The 14,611-nt window shown below is 37.1% G+C and overlaps 1 protein-coding gene across 1 annotated transcript in view; it reads right to left on the reverse strand.

The window, feature by feature from the left end:
- Nucleotides 1–14,611, reverse strand: part of STXBP5L (syntaxin binding protein 5-like) — a gene marked incomplete at its 5' end in the record, with an annotated part of 122,650 nt that overhangs the window by 90,973 nt on the left and 17,066 nt on the right. The window contains one exon of the mRNA XM_009081193.1: nt 9,329–9,463. Within this exon, the coding sequence (XP_009079441.1) occupies nt 9,329–9,463 (135 nt within the window). The remainder of the gene's footprint in view (nt 1–9,328; nt 9,464–14,611) is intronic.

Here is a 14,611-nt window from a genome sequence, read left to right on the forward strand (position 1 = left end):
AGCCTCCTCTTCTCCAGGCTAAACAACCCCAGCTCCCTCAGCCTCTCCTCATAGCACTTGTGCTCCAGTCCCTTCACCAGCCTCATTGCTCTTCTCTGGACCCATTCCAGCACCTCAATATCCTTTCTGGATGGATATGATGACAGATGAAATTTTTCTACTGTCATCTTTTCTGACCGGACGTTTAGGCCCTGGCAGTTATACATAGCAAGAAGACAAGCACCAGTTCACATTGAATGCCTGCAGAAAACCTTCTCTCATCTAGGTTCTGGGATCAGAGCACATGTCCCTTGGTGTATTCTTGCAGGGGTGTAGCCTCAGATTTCCATGCTAAAATCTCAGCTAAAAAGGTTAACCTTCACTAATACAATACATTTTCCTACCTTCCCCATTTCCCTCATGAATCTATTGTAAATGATAGTTGGAGGATCCTGGGATTTATTACACTGTAATAATGTTGTGGCATTTATTTGTTGGGGTTTCTTTTTGCTGTTCAGTACATTAGCCACATTTTGTTTCTTTTAGGAGTATTATCTCTTTCAGTATGTTCCTAGATATTTCTTTAGTTTTGTTGAATAAGAGCTTCACATACATTATCAGTAAAGTTGATACCATACACAGTAGTCTGTGCACTAAATGTACAAGATTTTATTTTGTGCACTAAATGTGCAAGGTTTTATTTTTCCTCATTCTCCTTCCCCTACATTTAATATAAGTATTCTCTTAGTATTTATATTATCTTACTTTTTGGTATTTTAATAATTTAATTGTTTTGTATTATACCTGACCTGATGTGGCTTCTTCCTTTTTCTTACACTTCTATTGAATTGAAGTCTGTCAGGTATGTCACTCTGTCAAAAGACTCAATGAACCATTGTTTAGCTTTCACACATACACCATTAGTCTTTGGTTCCACTCTCGTTAGCTCTTTCCTGTCAAATATTGAATGTAGGTGTCAAAGTGTTGGCAGCAGGGAGCTGCAGGGGTGGTCCCTATGAGGAGAGGTCAGGGCTGCTCTGTTCTGGACACAGCCAGCTCCATTCAGCTCCAACAGACCCAGCACAGGATGCAACTGAGCCTCTTGGCCAGGATGGTAGTGCCTCAGGAAAAACAAATCTAAGAAAGGGCAAAAATGCTGCACAGGCAGTGAGTAAATCAGTGTGAGACACAGCCCTGTGAGCAGGAAGGACAGCAGAGGAGGGGAGGAGGTGCTCCATGTGCCAGGGCAGAGATTCCCCTGCAGCCTGTAGAAGACCCACACTGGAGCCGATGGATATTTCTTGACAAAACTACAGCTTGTGGAGAGCTCACACTGGAGCAGGTTTATCTGAAGGACTGCAGCCTGTGGAAGGACCCATGATGGAGCAGGGGAAAAGTGTGAGGAGGGAGGAGTAGCAGGGAGGAGCTGTAATGGATCTACCACAATACACCATTCCCCATCTCCCTGCACTGCTCAGGTGGGAGGAGGTAGAGGAGTTTGGAATTAAGCAGGGAAGTTGAGCCTAGAAAAAAATGAGGGCCAGAGGGAAGGTGGTTTAGTTTTTGTCTTTGTTTCTCACCATTCTACTCTGTTTTACTGGCAATAAAATAACTTGTTTTCCAAGTCTGGTTTGTCCATTGACAGTAACTGGTAAGTGATCTTCCTGTCTTTACCTTGACTCATGAACTTGTCTTATTTTCTTTCCCTGTCCTGTTAAGGATGGGAAGTGAGACAGCAGTTGGGTGGGGGTCTCACAACCAGCCAGGGTCCACCCACCACAAATTCCTTGATTGCTTAACAGATGCCAACTCTGTTTATACAGAGGTAAGAGGAAGTAGAGAGTCTAGCGAATCTGGCAGTCATAACATTAACTCTGTCAGGAAGTGAGAAAGGATGTTTTTCAAATAGCTGTATATACTAAAACTAATTTCACATGTGCCACCACAGATAAGATCACACACAGATGACAACAGATGTTCCTGAAGCTTTTTGGAATTGTAGAACCTGTTCCCTGGCAGTCCTCCTGCACTGCCTTACCAGGGCTCCAAGAAACATGGATTTTTTTACACCTGGTAAGTAAAGCATTTGTATCAAAACGTATTCCTCTTTGGACTAAACAACAAGAAGTATTCACAAGATACAGCACGGAGTTTGGTGTTTGGTTTTGGGAGAGATGTTTGTGAGAGGATATACTGATATAAAATAACACCAGTTCAGAGCAAGCAAGGAGGAAAATTGTGCATGAAAACATTGCAACTTTGTCCATTCTACGTGGTCTTTTGTTTGCTGTACTGAACCTGCCCTATGGCTGGATACAGAAGAAATTACATGATAAATCTTCTCTGGCTTGCTTCTCCTGAAGTGATGTTATCTCCTTTCTAGTACAGGACTGTGTCTAGTAACCCAAACCTAGTCCTTTGTGCCACACTAAATCCAGGAATAGTCTGCCAAAGGCAGATCAGTGCCTTACTTCTTGCATCTTCTTTTCTTCTCATGAAAGGTATGTATAAATAGAAAAAAATCACAATATTTTTGGAGCTCCAGAGAAGTGTTACTTGTAAGAGGAGTGCCAGGCATAAGGCTCTGCAGTCTATTTGTCCTAAGGGTAGATAGACATCATGACTATACTACAAGCAGGATTAAATGAAGCAGTTATTTAGTTTATTATATCAATAATATTAGTTTACAGAACTCATGAAACAATATCAGAGCTACAGATCCAGTAATTACTACTTTCAGACAGTAAATTATACTGCAGGTGGAAATGTCTACACACAAAACCCATTTTGCCTCGAGTAGTTTTAGTACACATAAAATGTTCTGTTTCCCCTCATTGCTATTACAGTAGAGTTGTCAAGGAGACTGGAGACTTGTACACTGCCATTGTGGCACAACCTACAAAGAAAAACACACTGTAGAATTGTATCAAGTGCAAAAGCAGAGATCCAACTGCTCCTAGAAAGGATGAAGAGGTGCTAGAAGACCAACCACATTTGAAGCTATCATGAATAAAGCATATTACTGCTGATACCAGAGATGCTTCTGTATAGGCATTCCTACAAGATGGCACAAAAAATAACTAGCTCCTATCCCTTGAGAAAGGGGAAAATAAAGAAGAATCAGCAGGTGAAATTAAGGCATATGTGAAATAGTTGAGCAAATTTTTCATTCCCAAGTGGTAGCTGGGCTACAGCTGAGAATGATTGAGAAAATAAAAGCTCTGAAAAGAAACAAAAAGGATAAATCACAAAGCCAAGTCCATGCAGAGAAGAATGGAAAAAAAAAAGTCAAGTCCAAAAAATATCAGCAATTATTAGCAGTAAAAAATTCCAGGAAATGAAAGCTACCTTCAACTGAGCAAGAAGTAAGTACGAGCTAATGATACAAAAGTTTGCAATATTTCATAGCCTTCGTTGACCTTTAAGCCCAGAAAAACAGGCTGCAGAATTGAAAAATGGAACAAAAGGTTCCCTGACATCTGTACAGAACTAGAAGCTTGTTAAGAAGCTATTGATACTTTGAGCTGTTTTGCACATCATCAGAGGTTGCTCCTGGCAGCAGCAGGTATTAATTTATTTGGTGCATGTTCATTTTGGGAGATGAGAGTGGACAGATATGCCATAAGACTTGACTCTTGCTTGGAAGAACAGGACTGAAATTAAGAAACCATTTACCATAAAACAGTCTCAAAAAAACTTGTAACAATGGAAGATTTTGTTCAATTATTTTATTCTAAAATTAGAAAGCTCAAAAAGAAGTCTTCAGCAATGTTATAATCTGGACCCAGCACAATGTGGCAAATACATAGATAATATATTCCTCAGTCATGCTGGGATGTTTTATGCACTCTAAGAAATCAAATGACTTACATACTGTTGTAAGAACTTCAAATACCAAGACAATCTTTAAAGCAGGTAAGAGTAATCTATTACAAAATAGAATCAAATCAAAATAATTTTCCTTTTGAAAAAAATAGCCTGCACAATTACAGAAGTACTGTAATGATTTCTGAGAAGAATGAAAATGGTGTCAAAAAGTGATAGAAGGAGTTAGGAAAGGGGGTAAAAAAAAGAGAAAACATCTATATTAGTCTTCCATTGTTCTGCAGTTGAAGTTGACTGAATGCAACAGTGCTGAGAAATACATGTGCATAAACAGATATTTCTGTAGTGCTAGTAGTCAGACATCTTCTACAGTTCTGCTTTCCGTAAAGTTGGAGTGCACCAGGGAATTTAAGACCTTCTTTTCATTGACAGAGCCAAGGAGAAATTTAAAAGAATGAATAAGTTAGATGCATCATTCACATGCTATGGGTCAAAAGCTGGGAATTGGAGTAAGAATCAGTTAAATCTCAAGAAGCAACTCTGAGTCTTAGACACAATTTCTAAAATGCCCAGAAGAAGGACAGCCTGCAACCTGTGCTTTCTTTATATTAAGAACTATATCCATTTGAGTCTGCACACAGAGGGAGTTAGCAGATGCTTCCAGACTGTTAACTCTCCTTCTGTGTGCTGCTTTCGCTCATGGCTGGCCCTGAATCACCACTCTAGCAAATAGGAATGGACAAAGACAGGGCTAAGAAAGGAAATACCAAGTTATAGCTCTGTGATAACTGAGTTTCAATTTGCTCAGTTCTTGGATTCTCCACATCACAATGCAGATTTTTCATTTTTGGAGTTCAGTGGACTCGTATCAAGACCTTCCTATCCTTTTCTAACACCAAATGAGCTTCCAAAATGTATGCTTCTGCAGGCTGAGAAAATCAATCTCATTGTAGTTGGAGTAAATGGAGGCATGCTGGGCTCATTGACTATTTTTCTCTTCCAGACCTGTTTCCAAACATTTGAGGGAAAAGAGAGAAACTGTTTGCTTATTAGAGAGTAGAAAACCAAATGGTATCACAAGCCTCAAACATCTCTGGCAAAGGACTAGCTCTGCTACATGACAGAGAAATGACAAGTGAAAAAGCTTTGAGTTATTCATTCTTAGCTGCAAAGATGCTTCAGTGTGGTCTGAAGTAGTGATAATGCATGAGATGACAGAAATGACTGAGACAAGAAATGGTACCGATCTGCTTGTGTTCTTTCTCAGCTCTGGACAAGGCCAGGTCCACTGAGACATAGACTGTGTACATGACTTAATATAGAATTTCTTTTCTGTAACTTCTAGAATTGGATATGACTCAATACTGAAAATAATCTCAAAACCAAATCTAATGTTTCCTTTGCATTATTCAGGCCTTAATTTCTCACTAACATTAGATACTGCTTAAGAAAACTGGATGATCTCTCTTGCATGAGAAGATAATAATCCCTGTGATAAAATAGGTATTGCAATCACCTTTTTGACATCTTTTGACTAGATGCTTCTGAAATGGTTATAGTGGGAAAAGCACCACCACTCAAAAAATACAGACCTTTCAATATATTTTGATATAAAAGTAGGCAACAAAATCACAAACAGTAACAGGAAAAAAAACACCAAAAGCCAACTTTCTAAGTTAAAGTAGCCACGCAGGACAAAGTGATAAGATTTCTTGCATCATATGCAAAGTCTAAAAATGTTATGTCTAAGCCTATTTCTCCTTGAAGTCTTCAAACTACCAAGCCTTTTAGTTCAGTCTTTCACTGCAACAGAATTACTGCTACAAAAATTTCTTGCAGTCATTTGATGGACCTCACTGACTCCCAATACTTGGGTTTTTTTCTGAGAATTCTCTGGAATGAATTAATTTTAAGAAGTGTGACAAAATTCCTTGTGAGGTTGAAACCTTGGTAAGTCAATTAACAGATTCCAATGTCACCATGACCTTAAAGGAACTAACTCAGTCCATGATGGAAGTCAAGATGCAACTTATAGGTGTTTTCCAAAGGTGGAAATGACAGCACAGGTATTCTGACCTCTTCAGGTTACCTTGCCCATAGTGTTACCAATGTATATAAAGGCTCTCCTCAACCAGGTTCTGAAAAATTAAGAGCACTGAAATTTCAGCTGGTTTATTTTGTACTCTTACAAAATGTGCTGTAATTTGGCTTTGCAGTGGCTTAGGTATGGTAATACATAGTTTAACTTTCTGAAGTGGAAGCTTTTCAGTTTTTTAAAAAATTAACCAGTTCAATCTCCTATCAGTTTTCACTGTAAAGCCTTGAAATCTTAATGACACCTGAGTGAAATCCACTTTATGAAAATCCATGGAGATTTCATTAGAAGTAGGTACAAGTCAGTGAAAAAAAGAAATGAGGTGTTTTGAAAGAAAGACAAGTAACCTTGGTAGACTTTGTAATTTTAGAAACTGGATGAGAGTTGCATGAAGAGAGATGAACTCCATCAGGCTTGTTTGTGCAGATGACACACAAACCTGACACACGCAAAATTCTATTTATAAACCCTCCATCTAAACTGAGAACTTGAATATAGCACCAGAGCAATGACTTCTACTGGTCTTTTCTTGCCAATAAGTTTGACACAAATATGCTTGCACAAAAGGTAGACCCTTTCCTTCCAAGCTTTATAGAGAGCAATAACACCTCCAAACTAATCTCAGACTCTGAAATCATATAATCTATCTCAGAATTCAAAACAATGTTATGAGCACTATTGCCTCTTATATAGCTTGTGGCAAGGCTGAGGATTTTCCTGAAGTTTTACATACATGTTTTCCTATTTTCTTTCATCTTTGAAAGTATGGAACATCAACTTGCTCTATGAATTTATATAGCCCTGAATGATCTGGTCTTTTAGGTGATCTTACTGTGAGCAGAAAGTTGGTCTAAAAAATTCCACAGGAGACTTACAACAGGAATTATTGTATGATTCTATAAAACTAAAATGTGAAAATGATGTGAAAATTGTGTGAAAGTAATGTGAAGATGAAAAAATATAATCAAGACAGAACATAACTATGGCCCAAAATAAAATTTTTCTCTGAAAAATTGTTCTCATAATATTCTAAAGAAGAGTCTACTGTCATAAGCTCATTCTCATGGAGCAGACTTGAAGCTAATAACATTCACTTTAAATGCTAATCTGAGTTCCATTTCACCTGCAGGAAAGCAACAGTACTGGAAGAGACATCATAGTTTATTACCAGAGAGAGTTCAAATTACTTTACTGGGAAAAGTCACCCAGTATCAACTTCAGCAGTGCTATAGCCTCTGTACAAGGTGGCTGCTGTGGGAAACATCACCATTATGCCCAGCAGCCTCTTACTCTAACACAGAGAAATTTATCTGGAGACATACAGGATCTATATACCTGTGTAATATATGCAAGGACAACTTCCTCCACTCCCTATCAAGAAGTACACGATGCGATCGAATGGAGAGGATACAGCCTTTTTAGACAAGCACACCATCTACAGGGATCAAGTTCTACTTGTCAGACTGGTAGAACTAGAAGCAGTAATGAATGAATACCTGTGCTCAACTGTCACCAAAATAGTACATGGCAAACTAGATTTTTAGAAGAACCACCTATTTTGGAATCATGCAACACCTCCAAGTACTTGAGGTGTCAAGGCCAATCTGTATTATGTTGTCATTACCTATCACAACTTATGGAGGAAAATTTTGGAAAATCTAGGTATGTTCCTGCATTGGCAATGCAAAGAAGATAGTTAGGAGATGCTGTTTGCTTCCTTAAGGGCTTAGAGAGGTAGCTTATTGCAGAGTATCTAGCCTATGTCAACAACTCAGTACTGAAGCCTGTTATTTCCCACATACTTTTCATTGAAGAAAGGCATTTTTCTATTTTGTTAGTGTGGAAAAGGTTTGTTGTGGCCATTAAAAAATTAAAAAAGATCTATCCAAAAGAATTTTGAAAGAATAAGGAAATGAAACTTGGTGGAAGGCTTCCAGTCCATAAAAAGCTTTCAGATTTATTTCTGTACAGAACAGAAACATCCTAATTTCTGGAGGAAAGAAAATTGTAAATGCACAAAAAATGAAAACATGTTGTTTTCAAAATCTTAAAAGCATTATCTACTCAATGAAGTGTATGTATATACATATATTTATATACACACACATTTTCAAATACAGGATTGAAACCCCCTCTAATACATCAACATCACCAAAACAAAGTGAGAAGAAGAAAATAATTAAGATATTTCTCGCCTAAAGATCTCATCAAAATGAACATACTCTGGTTTAGATTAAACTGTGTTTTCCAGCAGGTTTTTTTTCAGCCAAGACTACTAAGCAGAGCTGAGCAAAGTCTTACAAGGGCAGAACAAACAGGACATAAGATTTACCAGCAGATTGAATCCTGATTACCATTTGAATCCTTGTTTTTATCCTCTTTGAAGGCAAAATTAGATTTTTATAACTGTGCCTATGAAGTTAGGTCGGGGCAGAGAGGAGGAAAGAAAATGAGGGATCAGTTTTGTCAACCTGAGGGACAGATTGATTAGTCAGTAATAATAGCAGGGAAAGAAAAGGGAAAAGGAGGATTGTGGAGAAAGGGTTGCTATTAACATGATCTCTGCTTGGGACAGAGAATTAGATCCACCACTGTAGGCTTGTAACTCTATTCTTAGATTCTGTTCTCTTAGTTCACTGAGATTGGTGAATTTCAGTTTACTAGCAGAGGTTACAGGTGCCTCACAACATGGAACAGATGTCTCAGAAGCTGCGTGAAGTACTATGAGCTTTCCCACAGCAGTTCCTCTTGCTGCAACTTCACAGATGAAACAGCAGAGAAAAGTTCATTCATTTCTGTTGAAGCTTTTACTTGCAGGAAGCATAGATTTATCCCAGTCAGGTTTTGATGTCTCCCTCTATTTCATACCCATAACAGAGGGACCTGGCTTAGGCTGTCAGAGAATTATCATTTAATAGGCACTCATTACCTTTCAGGTTTTGAGGGGTCTCATTTAACTTTGAAATTAGCCCTGTCTTGAGCAGGAGGCTTGGCCTAGGGAGCAGGGGGCTCCAGTCCCTTCCCATCTAAATGATTCCACAGTTCAGTGAAGAAAAGCTCTCTAGAGATTTAGGGCCAATAAACTCCATTATTCTCTTCATAGGATGGAGGAGGTGGTGATCAAGCCACCTTCATAAAGACAGCGAAATCTGAATTTTGGAGATTAATGATTATCTATATTTCATGGAACTTCATAGTTGAACAGATTGCCAAATAACTTTTTCTTTCACATATAATTACATGGTCTTCATCATAAATATAAATTCCTAATGTCCTGTAAAAAAACCCAGTTAATACTGCGAATGCATTCATTGAAATAAAAGGTCATCAAAAGATTTGTCAACATTTGCCAAAACAATTCTTAAAAATTAATCTTAAGGGTGCTATGAAAATGACCACAGACACAAATGCAAAACAATCTGTACTTACAGTTCTATTGCCTTGTTCCACATGATAACATATCCAGAAAGAATGAAGGACTCGATATTTACAATGTGTGTATTTCCCCTCTCTGTTCCAACATAAAGCCATTTACTCTGGAAAGGCAGGTGGCAGTAAGTAATCCTGGAAAGGGAAAAAAAACAACAACAAAGAAAAGTGACTGTATATCACATCAACAGTATTTTTAACTTCTTTCCATTTTATAACTTGAGAAAAGCCTGACCATCAGGTGCTGCATTCTGAAGAATGTGCAGGTTTTGGGGGTCGTCTTCAGAAAAAAATCATAAAAGAGAACATGAGACAAACCAGGGCCATACTGCCTGCCTATATTAAGGGCAGGAACACAGAGACATTATCACTTGAGCACTGGACTAAGACTATCTATCACCATGAGTATATAAATTGCACTTTGATAGTATCCTAGGCTCTCAAATGAGGCTTTCTTATTCCTTTTGTAGAATAAGCAATTTTTTCCAGTTGAACAAACAGAAGTTAGTGGACATCAGTGGGATTCATGTTTTGTACAACAGCAGTGTAACACCATAATTCACACAAGAAAACATTAATTTATTTGCCATCTGGGAGAGTAGGGCCCTAGATAAAAGAATTTATCAAAACTAAATTACCATAGACATACAGAATCCTACACTCCTACTGTTCTTACAAGGTGATGAACCAGAGCTGTATTATGTTGGAAAGATGTCGTGACAACTTCTCATGATAATATATAAAAGTTTTCACAGATGATGAATGAGTAGACCCAGGTTTCTTTCACATTATAGTTATTATATAGATATTACACTCATTCAAGCAAAACTAAATCTATATGAGACACTAAAACCATTTGCTACTAAAATATAATTGAATGCATGCTACCTACAGAGACTGAAACGTAATCCAATCCTATGGCACAGACTCATGAATTTTGACCAAAAGCAGGTGTTTTGCTTGGTTTGCCATAGGTTATTAAATTTATCATTCAGTTCCATGAGCAGGCTGTTTCTAGCTCTTATATACAAACTCAATTTTTTTTTATCCCTAACACCTTCCACCATCACAAAAGTACCAACAGTATTTAAACCCATGCATATTTTAAATTTTTATTCTTATGGTATAGCAATCTTTCTGAATGCATTATAAAGGAGTGAGAGGGGTGTTGGCAATCTTTCAGCAATTTGGCTCTCTTAGTCAAGTCAAGTCCTCCCAGTAGAACATTTACCACCCTTTGAATGAAATGAATTGTTCAATATTTATGCAAAATTCACATAGTTTCTTTACTTGCTCCCTGTAAAGTACTCTTAACAAGCAAAAAGGTTCCAAACAGATTCTACACAGTATTTGGATAGTTCTGCAGTTTTCCAAGTACCTAAACATGTGTCAGAACATTTAATGCTAAATTCATGCATGTGAGAAAAAACTTTTTTTTTTTTTGCCTTATGCATCACACTGGATTGAACACAGTTGAAATATGGATACTTCACATCCTAATTTATGGGGAAAATGATTCCAGAATCATGAATCCAGAATAAAGTTTACCCTTCACAGAAATCTTTTGTTGAGTCAAGTGAGACTTAAGTGTGATATAGGCTGTGTTCAATCCACCAGTACAGGGCTAAATTTTACCATTAGTTATCTAATTTTGGCAATAATTCCAATGCCTTTAGTGGAAAGAGAATCAAATTTTCAACAGAATTGCTGTGAGAATGGGAATTACAGTTTAGTATGCATAAATGAAAATGCCTTCAAGCAGCAACATAGTACTTATATTGTGGGTGACGTCAGACCAACAAATATCCAGCAAAAACAACTGCAGAAGGTATATGCCACCTACATATTCCTTGCTGGAGTTAAATCTATTAGCTTTATTGTTCTGCTCATAACAGGTGCCCTTTTCAGCTTTGTAGTTCCCAACAAATGGGAAATTGTTTTTCACATCTTTCTTGATCCTTCTTAAACTGAAGAACCAATTTCTTTTGCTTTCTCTTTAGGTGCACCATTTCCTACACTTCCAGAAGAATTAATACTTAGTTCTTTTTCTCTTTTATTTTTATTTTCTTGCTTTTCTGTATTAGCTCTATTTTTTTATTGCACTCCAAGCTTCTCAGGTCCCAGCCCATAAAAATCCTTCCCTGACCGATAAACCCTCTTAATCACTTCACATTAATGTTCAATCTGCACTTGTTAAATTACAGGAAGAGAAAACATTTTTGACTTTGAAAGTGTTGAAAGTCCAGTGACTGACAAAAACCTCATGAGTTACAAAGTGAACCCTAGTTGACTTAAATGCTGCTACTCCAAATTCTTGCAGTTGTGTCATCAGACTAAGCAGGTTCAAGTCCACCCAGGACCGTATCATTTTACAGTCCTCTGATAAATCCATTCACAAGACAGGATGGGGCACTGCAGAAAACTTGGTCTGCAATATGTAAGACTGAATCCAATACCTTGATTATGAGCAAAGTTTCAAAATCCCCTCAGACACCATATGAGGCTGCTTTGGGCTGCTTTTTCTCCTCTTTGAAATGTGCTTCTAGTTTATGATGTCTAGCATGTACTGCCACAACAACAACAGACTAAGAGGACATCTAAATTCCTGGCTATTGTTTTGAAATTTGCTTCTAGTTTATAATGTCTAGCATGTCTGCCACAACAACAACAAAGAGGACATCTAAATTCCTGGCTATTGCATGTCCTCTGTCTGCCTGCCTTGGGTTTAAAATTTCAAGAACATAATGCTTCAAGAGCAAAGTCCTACAGTAAGAGAAAAATCAGACTAAAGTATTAACTACTGGCCATAAGTTACTAAATTTCCTGCTGGCCTATTTGAAATCCCAGACACCAGTCCCTACTAAGTCTGGATATATAGTACGAAGGATCAAAAGAGACTTAGATATTGCTAAAGAATGAAGAAAACAACCAAAAATTTTCCTGTTTTCTTAAGCTCAGCTATTTCCTCTTAAATAATTGAATTTTGTTCTGACAAATTTATGGGACAGCTAGATAAGAAAGTATTCTGCATGTTCTTTCCTTCACTAAGGAAACTACCTTATGAGTCTTGATTATTTACCCAGACTGTTATTAGACATTATGAAATACTACCTTTTACAATATGTGAGCTTATAAGAAAATGATATTCCCTTAAAGACAATCCAGACATGTAACAGACCTATTACAGCACAGGGATTACTAGGCATTTTAATACAGTACATTTCCAGGCTTCACCAAACAAAGCCATATGATTTTCATATTCTGAGAAAACCGCACTTCTCTGAAGTACTTTTATTCTACATTATGTAAATTAGATGCAAACTGCTTTATATATTATTGACTTTTCACTTTCACAGAAAATATTTACTTGACTTTGAGGCTTGGAAACCTTGAAGAAAGACTCAGATTTTTTATGAACATCTTCCATTTCAGTAAGTACTAAAATTACCTAATGATTTCTTCAAGAGAAAAAATGAAGTCTCATACTGTAGTTTTCATTGTGGATGAAACATATCCCTCTATAAGTCATATATCCCACAAGCAAATTAAGATGTCCTTTAGATGCCTTTACAAAAACAAGTCAGTAAGCCAGAAAGAAAGAAAGGCTATTTTTCTTCTTAAGAAGGTAAGGGTTGTAGTGATTTGTGCCAGAGAGGTGCTTCTGTCAAAATTTGATCAGATTGTCAGTCTGATTGAGGTAACATGGAACCCAATTAAATGGAGACTTGAGAATTTGCTCAATGTTAATCACTTAGCAGAAAGTCAGCCAGAAATGAGGATATTATACATTCTTAGCAGCAAACCACAACATGAATCTGATTGCTCATTATAAGAAATAGTGTAAAACACGAACTGATACCAAAAAAGGTGTTTTTATTCTGCCAAAATGGTCTGGAACATTTAATCACTCTTCCAATGTATTGAAAGCACAAAACAGGATATAGAATGCAATTTAAAAAAAAAGATGATAAATAAAACATCTAAATCAGAATTTATTAAGAAAAGCTCTTTTACTAAAGTCCTGAAAACATTTCTAAAATTACGCAAGCAATATAAGAGAGAATGGAGGAACTGAAAGAGGCATTGTCAAAAAACTGGATCTCATTTTAGAAAGGAATATATTCTGACTAGCAAATCTTGAAAAGGTGTATTTTTCAGAAATATACAGCACTCTACAGTCTAACAACTGTGTCCAAAAAATCTCACTGCACATTAGTGAAATACTAAAATGTTAAAAAATTCAGACCTCTACATTCTCTAAATTACTAGTAAAAACTTTCAGATGACTTAAAATCACCTTTATTACATTAATTGTATTTCTATTTGAAAAATAAAAGATAAATTTGAGAACACTTCTTTTTGCCTCTACTTTGTTATTTTTGATTTTCTAATTTTAGTATGAAAAATTTTCCTGGAACACTATCACTTGTGGAGAGTGGGGAGAGCTGCTAACAAGAGAAGAATAAATTGCATTTTTGTCAAAATCATAAACACTTTTTCCACTTTAATTATTTAACTGATCATTCCTTGACATCCAAACTACCACTAATCTTAAATATGGACAAGCATAGAACATGTGTAGTCCTTATGGCCAGCACTGACTGGCAGCAGAATTCAGTTTGTGTAAGTTCCTACAGGAAACAATCATCAGCTTGAACTCCCTCTCAGAATCCTACCAAAGTAAACTGCACAGTCCACATTTTCAGAAAATATGGAAATCTCACAAATTTACAGGAAAAAAGGAAATGAAACATGAAGGAGCATTAACACTTTCAAAACAGCTCTTTTTTGAGAGGAATCTGTGGCTGGTGTAGCCTTCAATGAATATTCACAATAGAGGAAAACCACTGTATGAGCCCTTCCCTTCCTTTCTGACTTCTCCAGGATTTCTTCTCCCCAACAAAGAAAACTACAGCTGCTGAGGGTGCCTCATGACTTTGCATCAGTCCCCTCCTCCCTCCCTCACAAGCACAAACTATTTCCACCCAATTAATTTTCTTCCCTCATACTCCCTTCATCTTTTGGTATTTTTGAACAAAAGTAATAAAAAACAAAGAAGACCAGACACATCTAGTGTCCTTCCTCCAGTGGTTGAAAGTAGACTGGCCTTTCTGAGGTAGCTTCTGGCCAGACAATATTCTCTGAAAGTGTAGAGCTGCTTTAGTGTTGGTTCTGAAGGGAATGCTGGAGCTGAGACTATTGCCATATGTCATGAAATGCACACATGAAGATTTAGATAGACATTCGGGCAAAGTAATTTGCAGCTGACCTAAAGTGCCTAAA

This window comes from Acanthisitta chloris, unplaced genomic scaffold (genome assembly GCF_000695815.1).
Source record: "Acanthisitta chloris isolate BGI_N310 unplaced genomic scaffold, ASM69581v1 scaffold13848, whole genome shotgun sequence".
In the NCBI taxonomy this organism is placed as follows: Eukaryota; Metazoa; Chordata; class Aves; order Passeriformes; family Acanthisittidae; genus Acanthisitta; species Acanthisitta chloris.